The sequence below is a fragment of the Lethenteron reissneri genome, chromosome 24 (genome assembly GCF_015708825.2).
Source record: "Lethenteron reissneri isolate LAM-NWPU_2019-01 chromosome 24, ASM1570882v1, whole genome shotgun sequence".
Lineage (NCBI taxonomy): Eukaryota > Metazoa > Chordata > Hyperoartia > Petromyzontiformes > Petromyzontidae > Lethenteron > Lethenteron reissneri.
The window spans coordinates 15,312,073-15,327,611 of record NC_083802.1 but is presented as its reverse complement, the minus strand read 5'-3'; the positions used below and the strand labels follow the sequence as shown (position 1 = coordinate 15,327,611).

The window sequence follows — 15,539 nt, the reverse complement described above, 5'->3', positions numbered from 1 at the left end:
ATTCTCGATTATAGGCTCCTCACGACGTTGGGCCGGCATGTCGCCCTGCTGAACTCCTCCAGGAGCCCGGCTCGACCGGCTGATGTCTTTCGCTCACGCAAAACATCCCCGCCAGCGGCGGACGGATCGCTCCGGCAGGGAAATCTCGAGTTGTGCCGGGGGATGACGGTCGCAGGGCGCAGCGCCCATTTCATCTGCGACGCGCGTTGCCAAAGTCAACTCGCACGCCTTCACGATTGAGTGTGTGTGAGCAAGCGAGCGAGTGAGCACGGCTCGGCGGGGCGTCCGCCTTGTGCAGACTGCGGATGCTGGCGGAATGGCGTGCCCTACGTCCCCGTGTTCTTTTTACCCCGCCCCCCCCCCCCATTGTTTTTTACGACGGTATTGCTCAAATTTAGTGCGCTCCATCTATATTTAACGACGTGCTGCCTTTATCTGGTAGAGCCTAGATTTTTGAGTCCGAAAGGGTTTGTTTGGGAATGGAGTACTGCTTGTGATGGGTATATACGGATGGATTGCTTTTTTTTCTTGTTAAAGTTTGGCTTGTGCTCTCAGCCTCCGTGTTTGTGTTGTTTTACCGAGTGAGGCCTCCTCTATTTCGCTTCGTTCGATGTGGGGATCCTGTTATCCACAAATCACCGCAACAAAAAAAAAATCTCGTTATCCATGGACGATAGCGTGCATTTGGAGCATTTTCTTCTCCATTACGATCGAAAAAAATAAGCCCACGGAGATTAGAGGTGCTTTTTGCAGATTTGATTTTGGTGGGGGGGGGGGGGACGCGGGGCACGCATAACAGGAGTCGCTGGGAATGTAGTTGTGGATAAAAGGAGCTTCGCTCGGTCACACTTTTATTGATGTGGCATCTGCTTCTCAGTGAAGTAAACAAAACACGTCGGCGGCTGCGTCGCGGCAAAAGGCATTATTGAGCAGTCGATTCGTGGTAATTGTTGAGGCTCCGTGTAAAAAAACACAACAACAACAACAACAAAAATGACACCTACGGCGTGACTCGCTGGGGGAGTTGTGACACCACCGGGGGGGGGGGGGGGGGTGCCACCCGAAGGCGTCACTCTGTTGATTGGTTTCCCCGCCGGTTTTTTTTGTTTTGCGGCGTGCATTGAAAACCGACGGAGGGATCGCACCCCGCGTCCGAGCGAAGTCTGTGCCTTCGCGATCGTCATCCGCTCTCATCCCTTCCATCCCCTGTCCCCTGCGTTTGATCGCCACCGATGGCGCAGTACCCTCGGAAGTGGAAGATGATGGCAGTCTTTACGCAGCCGCCACTCTGTTGAATGAGAAGTCCTGACGAATTCCATCGACGCGGCGACCGAACATCGCTCACCCCGTCTCCAGAGCGGCAACAACAACAACGACCCTCGAAATGAAATCTTGTTCATTTACTGTGGGAGGGATTAAAAAAATTCTCGATTTTTTTTGGCTTTGCCACACTGGCTTTTGCTTTGCGTTTCATGGCCGCCGCCGCCACCGCCAACCTGCGCCGGGTTACCCTTTCGTCTGGTGCCTCGGTGAGGCTGCTCGCTCGCTTGGAGGCGACCCTGTCGTCTTTGCTGTCGCCATAGCGATGGGAACGCCGGCTCAGGTTGTTCCGTGTGGCTCCTCGCCGCGCTTGACCTTGGGACGCAATGTGGGAAATTGACCTTTCCCGTGCAGCTGAACACACCGTGCCGAGGCGATCGCGTGCGTTTGCACAGCAGGGGCGGGGGGTTGGGGGTGAGAAAAAAATTGCTCTTTGCGCTCTCCCCGTCGGTGTGTTTGCCAGCAGGTAGTTGAGTAGGTGGCCTTGGCTGCATTTTCAGAATCCAAGTTTTAGGGCCCTTCCTCGAAGCATTTCGTTCCATAATGCAAATTAAAGTCTCCACGTTGGCTTTGTGCAGAGTATGCCCCCCTGGTGTGTGGCGATGTTGAGAACGGGCCATACGGCTCCCGCGTGTGGATCCTGTGTCCGCTAATCTCCCGCCGCGACAAATTTATATTTATTTTCTGAGTATTTGATTCAAGACAAGGCCCACAGCGACGTTCGCTGGAGCGCAGAACGAGCCTGCGTACGGTTAATTACATCGTTATTGTTATTTTGTTGTTATATTTTATAAACCCGGCGTTATCACGGACCCTTGTCTAGAATCTCAGCCGGATGCACGATGCGGTTAAAATTTCGCAGTAAAATAAAATTATACAATTCCCTTTCATTTACCCACTGACTTTTCGGACGCCTCTTGGAGGGTGCTCTGCGCGTGGCAGGAAACCACTTGGAGAAAAACCCGCACGCACGGCTCGGTCAGGGGCGGCGGGGGGGGGGGGGGCAGTTTCGCTCGAAGCTCCGCACAGATCGATTCACTAATCCATTGCTGTACTGCTTACTGCCAGTTCCTGTCCACCACGCGGCCTAGGCGTGTGCAGCACCAGTGGTATACCCCCCCCCCCCCCCCCCCAAGGCGGCCGGTCTCGAATCCATGCAGCGATCTAACCAGGCCCTAATTAGCTCGATCCGATGAGCTTTGTGGCAATGGGGGGAGGAAGAGATTTTGGTCGCGGGCCAAATTGAAGTTGGGTATTGCGAGAAGGTGGTGGTGGGGGGGTCGTCGTCCTCCTCCTCCTCCTGCTGTTCCGGAAGTGTGGGTCCCCATGGCTTAACCCCGACAGGGTCAGACGATCCGGCGGTTCAGTCGCCGGGAGACCGTGGCTTGGTGTGGCGTCAGAAAGAAACTCCCAGGGCGCTGTCGGAAACATTGCACGTTGAGACGGAATACCCTAGCCAAAGTAGTGCTGCGCGTGTACATTTTATAGACCCACCGCCACCGCCACTACGGCCACGGGATGAAGTGTGTACGTTGTATCGACCGCTCGCTAAAAGCATGCGCAATTTCGTATTCATAGCGGGGAAATGCTGTTACTCGGTGCACACTCTGGTGTATAGGGTATGCAGTATATATATAAAACTTGTGGTGTATATTCAGCTGATAAATATAAACACACTCCGCCGTGCTCTCTTGCAGGGATTCCGTTTCAATGGAGACCTGTACGCTCTGTTGTCTGTGCGCTCCATGTAGTTATGTGTACGTGTTTGTTCTCTGTACATAACCACGTGTATGTTGTGGACAGTAGACTCTACTGTCCCCGCACTTGGTATACATTGCTATGTTGATGAGACTCATGAAGTCAAAACTGGTCCAGGGTTTATGTTGCTTAAACAAATGGTGCTAAAACCATTGACCCGGAAAACCAATGGGGTGGGGGGGGATGACGGTCATTGGCGTTGTTTTATTTTATTGTTTGATGGCAACATGGCTTATTGGTCTTTGTCAATCCACTGCTGGCTTAAGGCCTTACCTCTGCATGCAGGGGGGTTGTTTGCCCATACTTAACCACATCGGTCAGTGCTGGTCTTGCACTGGGCAATCCCCAGGATGGATACAGATAAAAACTCGATACAGATGTTCGCTGTGGATAGGGGTCGATTTTAGATGGCCTAGCCTTTAGCACATTGCAATTGAAGCACTGTGCCGGTGTTTATTTATGTATTATTAATCACCAACAACCATCGAGGCAACGCACAATGCATATTGTACATGATTGCGCAGTTATTTTTTGTCAGCTGGATAATAGGCGCATTTTAACAAAGCTTCAGCTCGTCGACTTAAAATTATTTCTCACACTCGCGACAAACGCAACGGAATCCTGCGCGCGTGAATGTATTTTTTTTACGTGAAAGCAATTCATGCTAACTGTATGCTCTATAATTTATGTTCAATTTAACGTATGTTCAACCTGGATTGAACAAAAGTGTTCCGGTGAGAGAGAATAAACAAGAATAAATACAAGCGAGCTAGAGGAATAATTGATTATTATGATATCTTCCCCCCGCCCCACCCATGCGTAACAATCAATCAAATTGCTCAGATGGTTTGGGGATGGGGGGGGACCATGATGGTGAATAGCTGACATGCCCCTGCTTGCTAAGCCAAGCAGGGTGGTCAGCCTGTCGGCCGAGCCATGTCACACCGAGCCAATGGCTCGGTTCCTGGCACGCGTGTCCTGTCAATTCATTTACCAAAGTATCTCATCCACTGTGTCGAGGACTGCTGGCGCCTTGGCTCGAGTGAGCGACTTGCGCACTGGTATAGCGACGGTCGACCGCTGAATTACGGCTACTCCCAGATTTCCCTTGCAAGATAGACGGTGAATCTCAGATGGCATGCCACCTCTAGAAATGTAGGACGTTTAAATTATTTAATCGAGACATTTAATTGATTTGTATTGGTTTATTTCCGACCCGCGAGTTCACTGCACAACGATCCTGGCCACCCAGGTTCGATGCCGGTCCATGCAGTAGGTCCCCCCGGTAATTGAATCACAGCATGGGTCACAGGGCCTGATGAATCGCGAAAAAATGTAGCGCAGGAATCGCGTGGGATTTTATATTTTCCAAACGTTGTTTCGCAGCATATTTGTGCGATACACAACAGAGCCCATTTTATCACCATGTTTAAATCAGGCTGCGTTGGTCAATGTAATTTGTTGCAACATATAACACCGGTGGCATTCAATGGGTGTAGGATAAAAAAAAAATCAAACTTGATAACCAGCACGAGATAATTGTGTAGAATGTATGGATATTTTGTCTTTTTGTTGTTGATAGTAAGGCACATGAAGTGGATCGAGGATGGAGTAAGTTAATACATTTGCTGTGTGGCCATCTGTTAGCACTGTACTGTGTACGATTCAAATAAAACCATCACACACATGTTGATTGTCATGCGTTTCGACGAAGCCCTGCATGGGTTATCTCAAAAAAGCAACCCAATAATCTACACGGTGGGTTATCAGGCTTTTTCAGGACACCTCTCGATTTCAATCTGTTGCTGGCCTGGGTTTCCTTGAGCTTCACTGTGCCTAAAATTATTAACAGCGGGGCGCTGCGGTGGCTAGGAGATGTTAACTCCCTTGCCTGGTATTCAGGAGGTCGTGGGGTTCATTCCCGACCCTTATGCATTTTTATTTGGAATTTGCATGTTCTCCCTGTGGTCGTATGGAATTTTCTCCGGGTCCTCCAGTTTTCCCCTCCACATTTTGGAAGCATGCGTTTCAGAGTATTTGGCTGCTATAAATGTTCCTCTTGATAATCCACTAAATTGAGCTATCATTTGTGGCCAGGTCACTTCTGAAAAAAATAGCTATGTAGCTCAATAGGCCTGACCTGGTAAAATTTACAAAAATGTGTTCAGTTTTAATGGTTTAGTTTTAGTAACACGAACTAAAGAGGCATCCAAAGCGCTCACATTTTACGCACCATCCCCGACATTGGCAGGCGTTATCCAGCAAGGCCCGACTCCCCAAGGCCCGTATAATCTAAATGGACGTCTTTGTCCCATATAAATATTTTCTTAGGTCTTTGGAAAGGTAAACGAAGGCCGAAGGCAGCTGGGGTGGGGGGCGGTGGACGTTGCGTTCGTGAGATGTGTGTCCACCGTCAACTGTTGGCGCCTCCAGGGTGGTACTGTACCAAACGTCACACGAGGGGGGGGGGGGGAGCAAGTTTGAACCTGAAAAGTTTTCAGGTTTGATCACTTTTTTTCCGCCTCTCCTTGGCGAGTTCCTTTTGAGCTCTAATATTGACATTGCGGCCTGTTGCCAGCGGCGTTAAAGCCGGTCCCCATCACGTGCCCCGGATCGAACTCCTTCGTGCGCGGCCGTACTTAGGGGCAAGTGCGTCCCGCTGTGTTGGGGCGGGGGGTCTTAAACGTCTAAAAACATTTTTGCGCACCTGAAACTCGTATGGGGTGCTGGAAACGGTGCCTTAAAAAAATAATAAAATTGGCAATTCGATTGCGGGGACCTGAATCACTCGAGAGGTTTTTTTTTGTTTGTCGGAACGCGAGCCTGAATCACGGCGAGATTAAGTGGGCGCGCCGCCGTGGAGCCGTGGTGCGTTGGAAGGGTGTGACGACGCATTGATCAGGCTCGCGATACTACAAGCGTTGGATGGCGCCTGCGTAAATCTGTGTCCCGTCCTTCCCCCCCCCCCCCCCCCATTTGCGTGCATTGTATGTAATGGGTTCTTGTTGTCATTACTGTAAGCCATTAGTGGAAAATAAATATTAATGGAAGATTTATGAATTGAATAGCGAGAACCACCCCCCCCTTCCCCACCAAATTGTCAAAATGAATTTGACCACTGTGGTGGGTGAATCATAGCCTCCTCTAGCAATATCCCGAATACGATGTCAAACTGCATCCGCTGATGGTGTCACCCTATAAAAGACCGCTGATAGAAGGCAAGAGGAAACCTGCTTCTTTCTCCTTTCCTGGTCATGACTCAAGAACTCCAGCACGGGGTGGGGTGTTGTGCGATGCGGAAGGGAGGGAGGGGGGCCTGACCAACCGACCGGTCGGCATCTGATCGGATGAAATGGGATGGGCAGGGAGCTTGAGCCAGGGAGCTGCCCTTGGGCAGACAAACTCAAGAGCAAGGCAACACAATACTTAATGCTGCTGCTGCGGCCCCGTTACACGGGTAGAGGAGTTGAGGCCGTGTGGCTGTGTTGCCCTGATTTGAGAGAAAGGCGCACGCGTGCGTGCGTATGGGAGTCATCATCGTGGGGAGTGGTAGCGGTTTGCGCTACGCTGCGCTACGAACCCGGCGGCTCGAGTTCAATTCCTGCTCACGGCCAACGCCCGTGACGATTATCTGAACCGGTCCTGGGTCGACTCGCCCTCGTATGAGTACCTGGTGAGGTGTGTAAAATCGTCGTCACTGGGGAGACAAAGGCGTTGGGCATGGTCATGGCCACCCACCCCCTACGGTCTGTTACAGGTTCTCCGGGAATCTTTGTCAATGTGCGTTTGGTTTCAGTGGAAGTGCGTGTTGTGATAGATGTGCACCGACAAATGAGCGCGGCGCTCACGGGTTCTTTCATGTTCTAGTTTTCCGCACAAATTATGACGTTCCGGCCTTTTACACCGCAGTCGCCCCGTGCTGTTTGACAGCACGTGCAGTATCTGGTTATTATTGTCCTGACGGCCGTGCTGGCTGGCGCACAGCTGTGGCACCGAACAAGCACGGCGAATTACTCCACCCGCCGTTGTAAATTAAGTCATTGCGCGCAACTGCGTGCGTTATGTCAATTCGTGACCATTTTAAATGTTGTTGCGTCGGGGCGAAACGACCAAATCGCACGCCATGTGCCCCCTGATCTCGTCACACCTTGAAAGCTAAGCAGGATTAAGCCTGGACGGTGCCTGCATGGGAGACCACCGCCATGCACAAGCAGGTAGCCATAGTGCTTGCGGGGCTGACGTGGTGATCAGTAGGGGGCAGAGCAGAAACATTTCATTGTCGATCTGTGCAGTACTTCTATGCTTCCTCACGGCTGTGCTCCCCGCCCCGCGATCACCAACCCGCGCTGCCCAGCGTGGTGAACTATGGTCAAACAACCCCCCCCCCCCGATACGTCCCACGCAGGCATGGGGTAGAAGGCCCCTCTCTGTCGAGATTATTCAGAAAAAATATTTTTGAAACGCTCGCTCTGTGTAACATTTTGCTACTGCTGCGGGGACGGCGGTCGCCGTCGGAATTTGAACTCGCACGGCAAGGCACTGGATGGAGGGAATCAACGCGGGTACGTGTCACCGGGTGTCCACGTAGCCGCGACGACGATCGTCCCCGTGCAGTCATGCCCGGCGGTCACGGGGGGGCCGAGAGGGGTCACGGGGGGGCCGAGAGGGCTCGCGGCGTGTAAACATGCGCCTTGATGAGGCCGACTCGCAGCGATGGGCTCACTCAACTTTGCGTAGGCAAATATCACCCGTCCATCCCATTTGTCCGGCCGTCCGTCTGTCCGCTCCCCCACCCCTTAACCAGCACAACTCATATGAGTACCTGGTGAGGTGTGTAAAATTCGATTCGTAAGTCCGTTAAAATGACTATATCTTTATCGTTAAAATACCACCATATTACTCCTGTTGTTGAGGTCATCGTTGCCGATGTTGCCATCGTCGCACCCGCTCACCCCCCACACACCACGTTCTCTGCTGCAGCTTTTAATACGCTCCGGTGTGGCGACGTTCGGTCCCGTCTTTTATCGCGAAGTGTCATGCACGTGCCTTTGTTTTTTGCAAGCATGGACAACGTGGATCTCGGCAGAAATTGAAATAATGTTTAAACGAGCAAAGGTCCGTTTCCTTGCCAAGATATGAAATGTAATGGGGTTTTGGTTCGTCCATATATCGACTTTCAGGTCAAATGTTTTTTATCGTAACATTTGTTTAATGCAGGAAAATCCCAGACCGATTTCTGATTTCTCTGTGTCTCATCAGCAGGGTGGTGTGGTCACCATTAAATAAAGGCAGTCTATTGTTTATAGACGAGAATCCTCTGTGAACATTAATTTGAGATGGTTACTTATTCCGAAAGATTATCAGCGGATCTATGTGCTGGCAGTAATGCGCAAATGGCCTCTTGAGAATTGCGTCACGGGGTTCTTTAATATCCACCGGTAGATAAATATGCCCATGAGTTAGCTTTCACATCGATGACCATCAACATCATCATCATCAAATCTTTCTTTGAAACTAAGTGAGAGACCCCCCCCCCCCATCGAGACTAAACATTTCATGTTCACGGGAGACATGGGTCGTGAAACAATACGTAGCGCGTCATGAAAGATCAAAGACGGCAGTAACAAAGCAGAAATATGAGCCAAAACAGGGGGGAGAAAAAACCTAAAAAAATACGCAGCATCAAGCAAGACAAAACAATTTCAGCGGGATTAAAGTTTAAAAATAAAACTTGTCATTTCAAACAAAATTCAAATACAATTGTTTGGGAGGTAATGTTTAAAGAAAAGATCCCACTCGCATTCAATATTGTCCAAGCATTGATTTCAAAGGCTCATTAAAAACTGGGAGCATAATGATGCATTGATTGGTCAATTAAAATAGATGTATTTTTTACAATCGTGAAAAACATGCGTCGAGTCACGCGTGTGAAAATGGATTATTTTCGATTCGTAAGCCTTGCATGTAACAAGCTCACGTGACCCCCCCCCCCCATGATCCGTGCCGCTTGTGGTCCGTAAATTCACCACAATTAATACAAATATAATCGGGTCTACTTGAATTTAATTGCGATCCGCTCTCGAGCAGGAGAAATCGTTGCAAGATTCGGAAACCGACAAGGAGGAGAGTGCTTTTTTAAATGTATAATTATAATTTGTAGCTCTTTATCAGTCCACTGCTGGATGAAAGCCTTGCCTCCTTCGTGTCAATCATGGGATTCTTTGAACTATACCTCACCATGCTGGTCTCCGCAGCTTAGTGAAGGCATGGGGAAGCACAGAATGTTTCAGTCCTTAGCACCATGCCCAGCGGCCTTTGTATCTCCAGTACTGATGTGTTTTCATACCGTACCAGATGCTCATATAAGGCTGAGATAACTTAGGTGAATGTCCAGGTTATCAAACCCAGTGACCTGTCAAACTCAGGTCACCGGGTTTCGTAGCGTTTTGCGCTCACCGCTGTGCCACGCTGCAAACCCTCCGCTGCTGTGCCACACTATGAACCCACCGCTGTGTGCCACGTGACAAATCTTCCGCTGTGCCACGCTATATGCTCCCCGCTGTGCCACTGAATCCACCGTTCTGCCACGCTACGAACCCACCGCTGTGTGCCACACTACAAATCTTCCACTGTGCCACGCTACATGCTCCCCGCTGTGCCACTCTGTGAACCCACCGCTCTGCCACGCCACGCCACGAACCCGCCGCTGTTCTAACAGCGCCCTTCATATGAACGCAATCGCATCGCGGTATCGTTCCGTGTGCATAAAGCATTTGGTGGACGATCAACTCCCCCCCACCCAGCCCGCTCCTCTATGATGGCATGATGACAGACTCGGGCAGTTGAGGGGGTGGCGGGGGGGCTCGCGCGGCTCCACGTGGCTGTGGCTCCGTTGCTTGTGCCGACAGACAGGCGGACCAGCTGCGCGCTTGTCCGTGTCTCTCCTCCCGGCGTCTAATTGAGCTGGCGTCAGCCGCCGCCTGCGAACAGGGGGCCTCGCTTCCGCGGCTGCCATAGACTGGAAGCCGTCCTCGCATGTGCGTGGGTGTGTTTTTTTTCGAGCTTTGCAAGCTCGTTTTCCATTTGCTGTCAAAATTGCGCCTCCTGGCACACTGCCCCTTCTGTTTTGGCAGCATTCCCAGTTCTTGCTGGTGCGTGATTGCGTCCTGTCTGCCTGCCTGCTTGTGCGTGTACACAAGTGTGTTGTTTACAAACTGTGGGGTGTTTGAGAGATGTACGGCCGCACGTGTTGTTATTTTAATAAATAAACGCCCAATTGTCCGTGCATCTTCACCGCAGAATGGGCTTGACCTATATGAGCGAAACACGAGGTGCCGTGTTTATTTGACCGGCGTGTTTTTTTTCATCTTTTGTCTGGCCAAAAGGACAGCCCAAACGTCAAGTGAAATGTGTACGTAATCTAAAACTTGAGAAGCTTTGCCCGGGGAAGATTATCTTGTCCTCCTGCCCCGTAGCTAACCGCGCGACATATCCGTCGTTCACACCTGACCGGCATTTCTCCGCGATGGAGACGCTAACGGTTGAAGTGGCTGCATGTTGGGGGGGGTGATGCCACTTCCTGTGAATGTCACGACGTGACCTTGAGCGGGAGGGGGGAGACGGGGGGGGGGGGCTACTGTTGCCTGTAGCCCTGACCGCGCCTGCCAAGTCCCAGCAGTTTAATGCCGGTTGGTTAATCTGTCTAGCAGCCACACGCGCGCAAAAAAATAAAATCTACTCCAGGTGGCAGATAAAAAGAAAATGCTGTCCCCTCCGCGCCCTTGATAGCGGGAACGTTTGAGATGAGCAGCTGCTTTTTTTTGTCTCCTCGCGTTCGCAGAGTGAGGAGGTCGGGCAAAGAAGCGTTTCCGAGGCAACAGAGCGGCGGACATTTTCGTCGTCGCCCGCACACCCACGGAGGCGACCGGAAGATGGGGCGGAAAAAGATACAGATCGCCCGGATAACGGACGAGCGCAACCGACAGGTGAGGGCAATCTACCGCGGGGGTGCCGCCACTGCCGCTCGTTTGGGGGGGGGGGGGGTGGTGGTTGCCGCGGTCGACCGAGTAATTTGCCGCGGCGAGCCCGGTCCTGCAACCGGGCCGCCGACTCGCGCTCGGCCCAACTTAGAGCTCAACTTAAATCGGCTGCCGCGTGATTTAAGCCGGGCTGAGTGTGCGGTGGCGCAAATCCAGGGATTGGTTTATGGGGAAATTGCCCGACTGTCCAGTGTGGAGAATTTAACCCTTCAACTGCCCGTTTGGTAACGCTTCCCTCGCACGGGTAGTGATCGTGGTGGTGGTGGTGGTGATCGTGGTGGTGGTGGTGATCGTGGTGGTGGTGGTGGTGGTGATCGTGGTGGTGGTGGTGGTGGTGGTGGTGGTGGTGATCGTGGTGGTGGTGGTGATCGTGGTGGTGGTGGTGATCGTGGTGGTGGTGGTGATCGTGGTGGTGGTGGTGATCGTGGTGGTGGTGGTGATCGTGGTGTGATCGTGGTGGTGGTGGTGGTGGTGGTGATCGTGGTGGTGGTGGTGATCGTGGTGGTGGTGGTGGTGATCGTGGTGGTGGTGGTGGTGGTGGTGGTGATCGTGGTGGTGGTGGTGGTGGTGATCGTGGTGATCGTGGTGGTGGTGGTGGTGGTCGTGGTGATCGTGGTGATCGTGGTGGTGATCGTGGTGATCGTGGTGGTGGTGGTGGTGGTGATCGTGGTGATCGTGGTGGTGGTGGTGGTGGTGGTGGTGGTGATCGTGGTGGTGGTGGTGGTGGTGGTGATCGTGGTGGTGGTGGTGGTGGTGATCGTGGTGGTGGTGGTGATAGTGGTGGTGGTGTCAGGACTAGGTCTTGCCCACATCGATTCTGCGATGGGAACTCCATGGGCATGGCCATCCGTGGGGTCAAGGTAATGGTGCAGACCTGCAATTGCTTTTTCACACCACTGCTACCAGACGGGGCCCTCTGCCCGTCTGGCGGCAGAATTGCCATAATGGGAGATGGAATCGAACCACCACCACCACCACCACGCAACAGTTTCCACCTCCCCACCCCCCCTCCCTGCAATCTGCGGGGCTTGTGGGAACTGCTTGGCCACTCTCGTGGCGAGATGGTAACTCCCTCGATTCCAACCCTGATTCTTGTATATTTAGACTTTGCGTGTTCTCCCCGTGGTCGCGTGGATTTTTCTCCGGGTCCTCCGTTTTTTTTCCCCATTCACATTTAGAATTGACGTGCGTTTTGAGAATTTGGCTGGTATAAATTTCCACGTCGTAATAAGCCACTTGGCCGAGCTATCATTTTTTGGCCAGCTCGCTTCTGAAAAAAGAGCTAGAAATCTCCCCGCGGGGCCTTACCTCGGTGGAAAAACATCAGCGGTAGGGCAAATCCAATGGACAGTGATGATCGCGCCACGGCCGCGTTGAAAACCCGCGTGACAAAGCCCATCGCCCTGGACACGGGCGGATGTTCCCTCATCACCTGTTTGCGTTTCCCCGCGGGGTCGTGACGCTCGGGAATAATTTGCGGCGACGCTTTAATGAAGCTCGCGTCCTGCCAGCGTCACACGGGGGCCTCTCAGGCTCTAGTGGCTCAGTGTCCCCCCCCCCCCGCCCGCCCGAGCGAAGAGTGGAAGAGTGGCCCCCCCCCATCCCTCTTTGTGCCTCTCCGCGCTCGAGCACCAGAATTTACACGGCAAGTTGGAGGGCACGCGTTGCGCAGATCACAGTCGTCGGGGTCCATTAGTTTATTAATTCTTTGAAAACCGCGACCTTTCTGATTAAAAGAAGACGTGCGCGCGCGCGGATGTGCGCATCTCGTTTTGTTTTGGTGATCGTTAAGTGGCTCGTTGGCCGATTGCATGATTGCACTCATCTTTGGCGGGCTCGCCGCGCGTGCGTTCACGTCCCTTTGAACCCCTTTATCATTTTTTTAATTGGCGCGCTGCTCTTCGATGTTTCTGTGATTCACAGGGGTTTTTTTTTTCAAAATCGCATCCATAGGAACAACAGACAGTTTAATGCTTATTACCCAAAATCGGCCATTCTAACTGTTTCCGCTCAGGACACCGCTTACGCCGTGCGCCACCCTGCACCCCCTTGAGAGCAGCATTTTGATGGCGAGCCCCCGCTGCGCTCTACTCTCGGAGATCCGGGTTCATTATCTGGCTATGTTTGCTCATTACCAGTGGCAATCATCGGTGGCAGGGGTTGAGACCGTGAAAATTTGACTTCATTTTGAGTAACCCACCCCCCCCCCCCCCCCCCCCCTGAGTATCTCAGTTTACCCACCTTTCCCAGGATTTCAAACGTAGCATCACGGAGAGAGATCTGCACAACAACAATAACTCAAAGAGGAAATGGCCACCCTTCCTCAAGCAGGGCTCGCCTGACAAATATAACTCTCAAAAGAAGGCCTCATCCTCAGGCAAGAATTTCAATCTACGCAATTATTGTAGGTGGTCAGTGGCAGGTCATGGATCGGAGAACTGAGACCAGCGCTGAAAATAAAACGAGGTTTGAGCCCAGATTTCAGCCGCCCGCGATTAAGCCGGCTTCTCAACTGGAGCGAGGCGACGATCTGAGAAGTGCTGCTACGTCTGCTTCTGAAGGCCGTTGTCCTGCGCATGGGGGGGGTTGGATTTTGGTGGGTCACGGCTCGGCGAAATTCCCAAGCGGGCGCTTCATCTCACAGCATGATGCTGATGGCATCATTGTAAATAAAATGTGGAGAGGAAAAAAATACTTCTACTACTATGACGACGACGACCACAGTTTTGCGCTCGGCGCTCTTACGGCTTTTAAGCGCCCCCCCACCCCCCGCCACCCCGAGCCACACGTCCACTTCCGACTCTCGGCGGATCCATAGAGTTCCGCGGCGATCTGTTCGGAGATAGAGACACCGCACGCGTCCTTGCGAATCTATTCCCGCCATGCGCGGGGGGTGGGGGGGGGGTGAGTAATTAATGCATTAAGAGCGTCCGTTCCATTTGCAAGAAAACCATAATGGCAGACGCCACCGTGGTGACCCTTGCTTGATGTGCGGGGGTTGTGGCTCAACGCCGCACGTGCCCCCTCCCCCCCCCATGGTATTGGACGTGGGTGGGGGGGGTGTGAGTGGGGGGGGCCCCCAACTAAGAGGCTGTAAGTGAATGATTCTGGAATGGGATTGAATTGCAGTGGAGAAAATCCCTGGATAAACTGCTTTCAGTGATGGGATTTGCAGGAGGTGCTTGGGTGAAATGTGCAGTCTCTCGCATCTCCTCGCTCACGGCGCCACCACACCTCGTGGATTTGCCTCCGGAAAAGATTTTTCTCTTTACCCATTCCCCCCCACCCCTTCCGCCAGAGTTTAGTAAACATTCACGGTTTCGGAACATCAATGTGGCAACAGCGTGTCTATCCAGCAGAGGGGCGTGTCTTGATGTTAGGGATGAGCCGAGGGAATTACAGCGGAACGGTGAGGCATTGAAGGCCCGTGATGACGCACGGAGGGGCTGGCTGGAACCCACACGCGCGTGTGTTGGAAATCTGCGGAATTCACACGTTCGGCTGCGCTACGCAGATTTTTATGTTTTTTTAAACAACCTTGCCCCCCCCCCCCCCCCCCGCTCAACCTCTTCCCTTCTCCTTTGCTCACCACCGACAACAAAATCTATGCACGCCGTGTCAATTTATACATCAGCGTTTACTTGGCACGCAAGTTTGTACTGTAAGTAGGGTGCATCATAACACTAACATGACCCAGTTTGGCATTTTGGCACGACTTAAAATGGAGAACTTGCCGGAAAAGAATTATAGAAAATGTAATTATTTTTAACGCTCAGCCTAGAGGCATTCTCCAGGTTAAGCTTGAAATATGTGCATATTTTTGAGAGACTTATATTATTAAGAAAATAAACTTGTTTATTTTCTTTGGCCACGACTCATTTCTGATCAAGTATGATGCGGAAAGGCACTAGCGCGCATATTTAGCGTCTATTTTGAAATAAGAGTAAGGTTATTTATTTACATTGCTTGGAAATAAACGTTTAGTGCCCGAGGTTTTTGTCTTTTACCCAATGGCTCTCCCCACCTCAACCGCAAATCAGCCGCAGCACGCTCCCCCGAGCGGAGGTTTAATCACGGGCAAAGGTGCGGAACGGAACGGACTGGACCAATAAAATCGCGTACACTGACGTACGGCGGCGGCGGCGGCACACTTATCAGCTCGCGAGGTTTAAGTTCAACCGATTGTTTTCGGTGGGATTTTCGTGCTTGGCGACGCCTAAACACTGTACTTTACCGCGGAGTTGCCACAGCCAGCATTCGTCGCCCGCGGACCGCGACTTCAGAGGCCGTAGAGTCCGTGGGTGCGACACCTGCCCACGGCTGGTCGCGTCGTCCGCCCCATGAGATTTTCGGGGTTTTTTTTTTGAAGCGCACTACTATCAACGGCTACAAAAATAATAAACACACACGGAATTCAAACGC

The 15,539-nt window shown here is 52.1% G+C and overlaps 1 protein-coding gene across 11 annotated transcripts in view; it reads left to right on the top strand.

Annotated features, from left to right (window-relative positions):
* LOC133346666 (myocyte-specific enhancer factor 2C-like) overlaps nucleotides 1–15,539 on the top strand; it is a 112,331-nt gene that overhangs the window by 41,573 nt on the left and 55,219 nt on the right. For all 11 annotated transcript variants that reach the window (XM_061558439.1, XM_061558441.1, XM_061558438.1 and 8 more), the window contains exon 2: nucleotides 10,919–11,063. In XM_061558439.1, coding sequence (XP_061414423.1) covers nucleotides 11,010–11,063 — 54 coding nt within the window. In that variant the 5' untranslated portion in view covers nucleotides 10,919–11,009. The remainder of the gene's footprint in view (nucleotides 1–10,918; nucleotides 11,064–15,539) is intronic.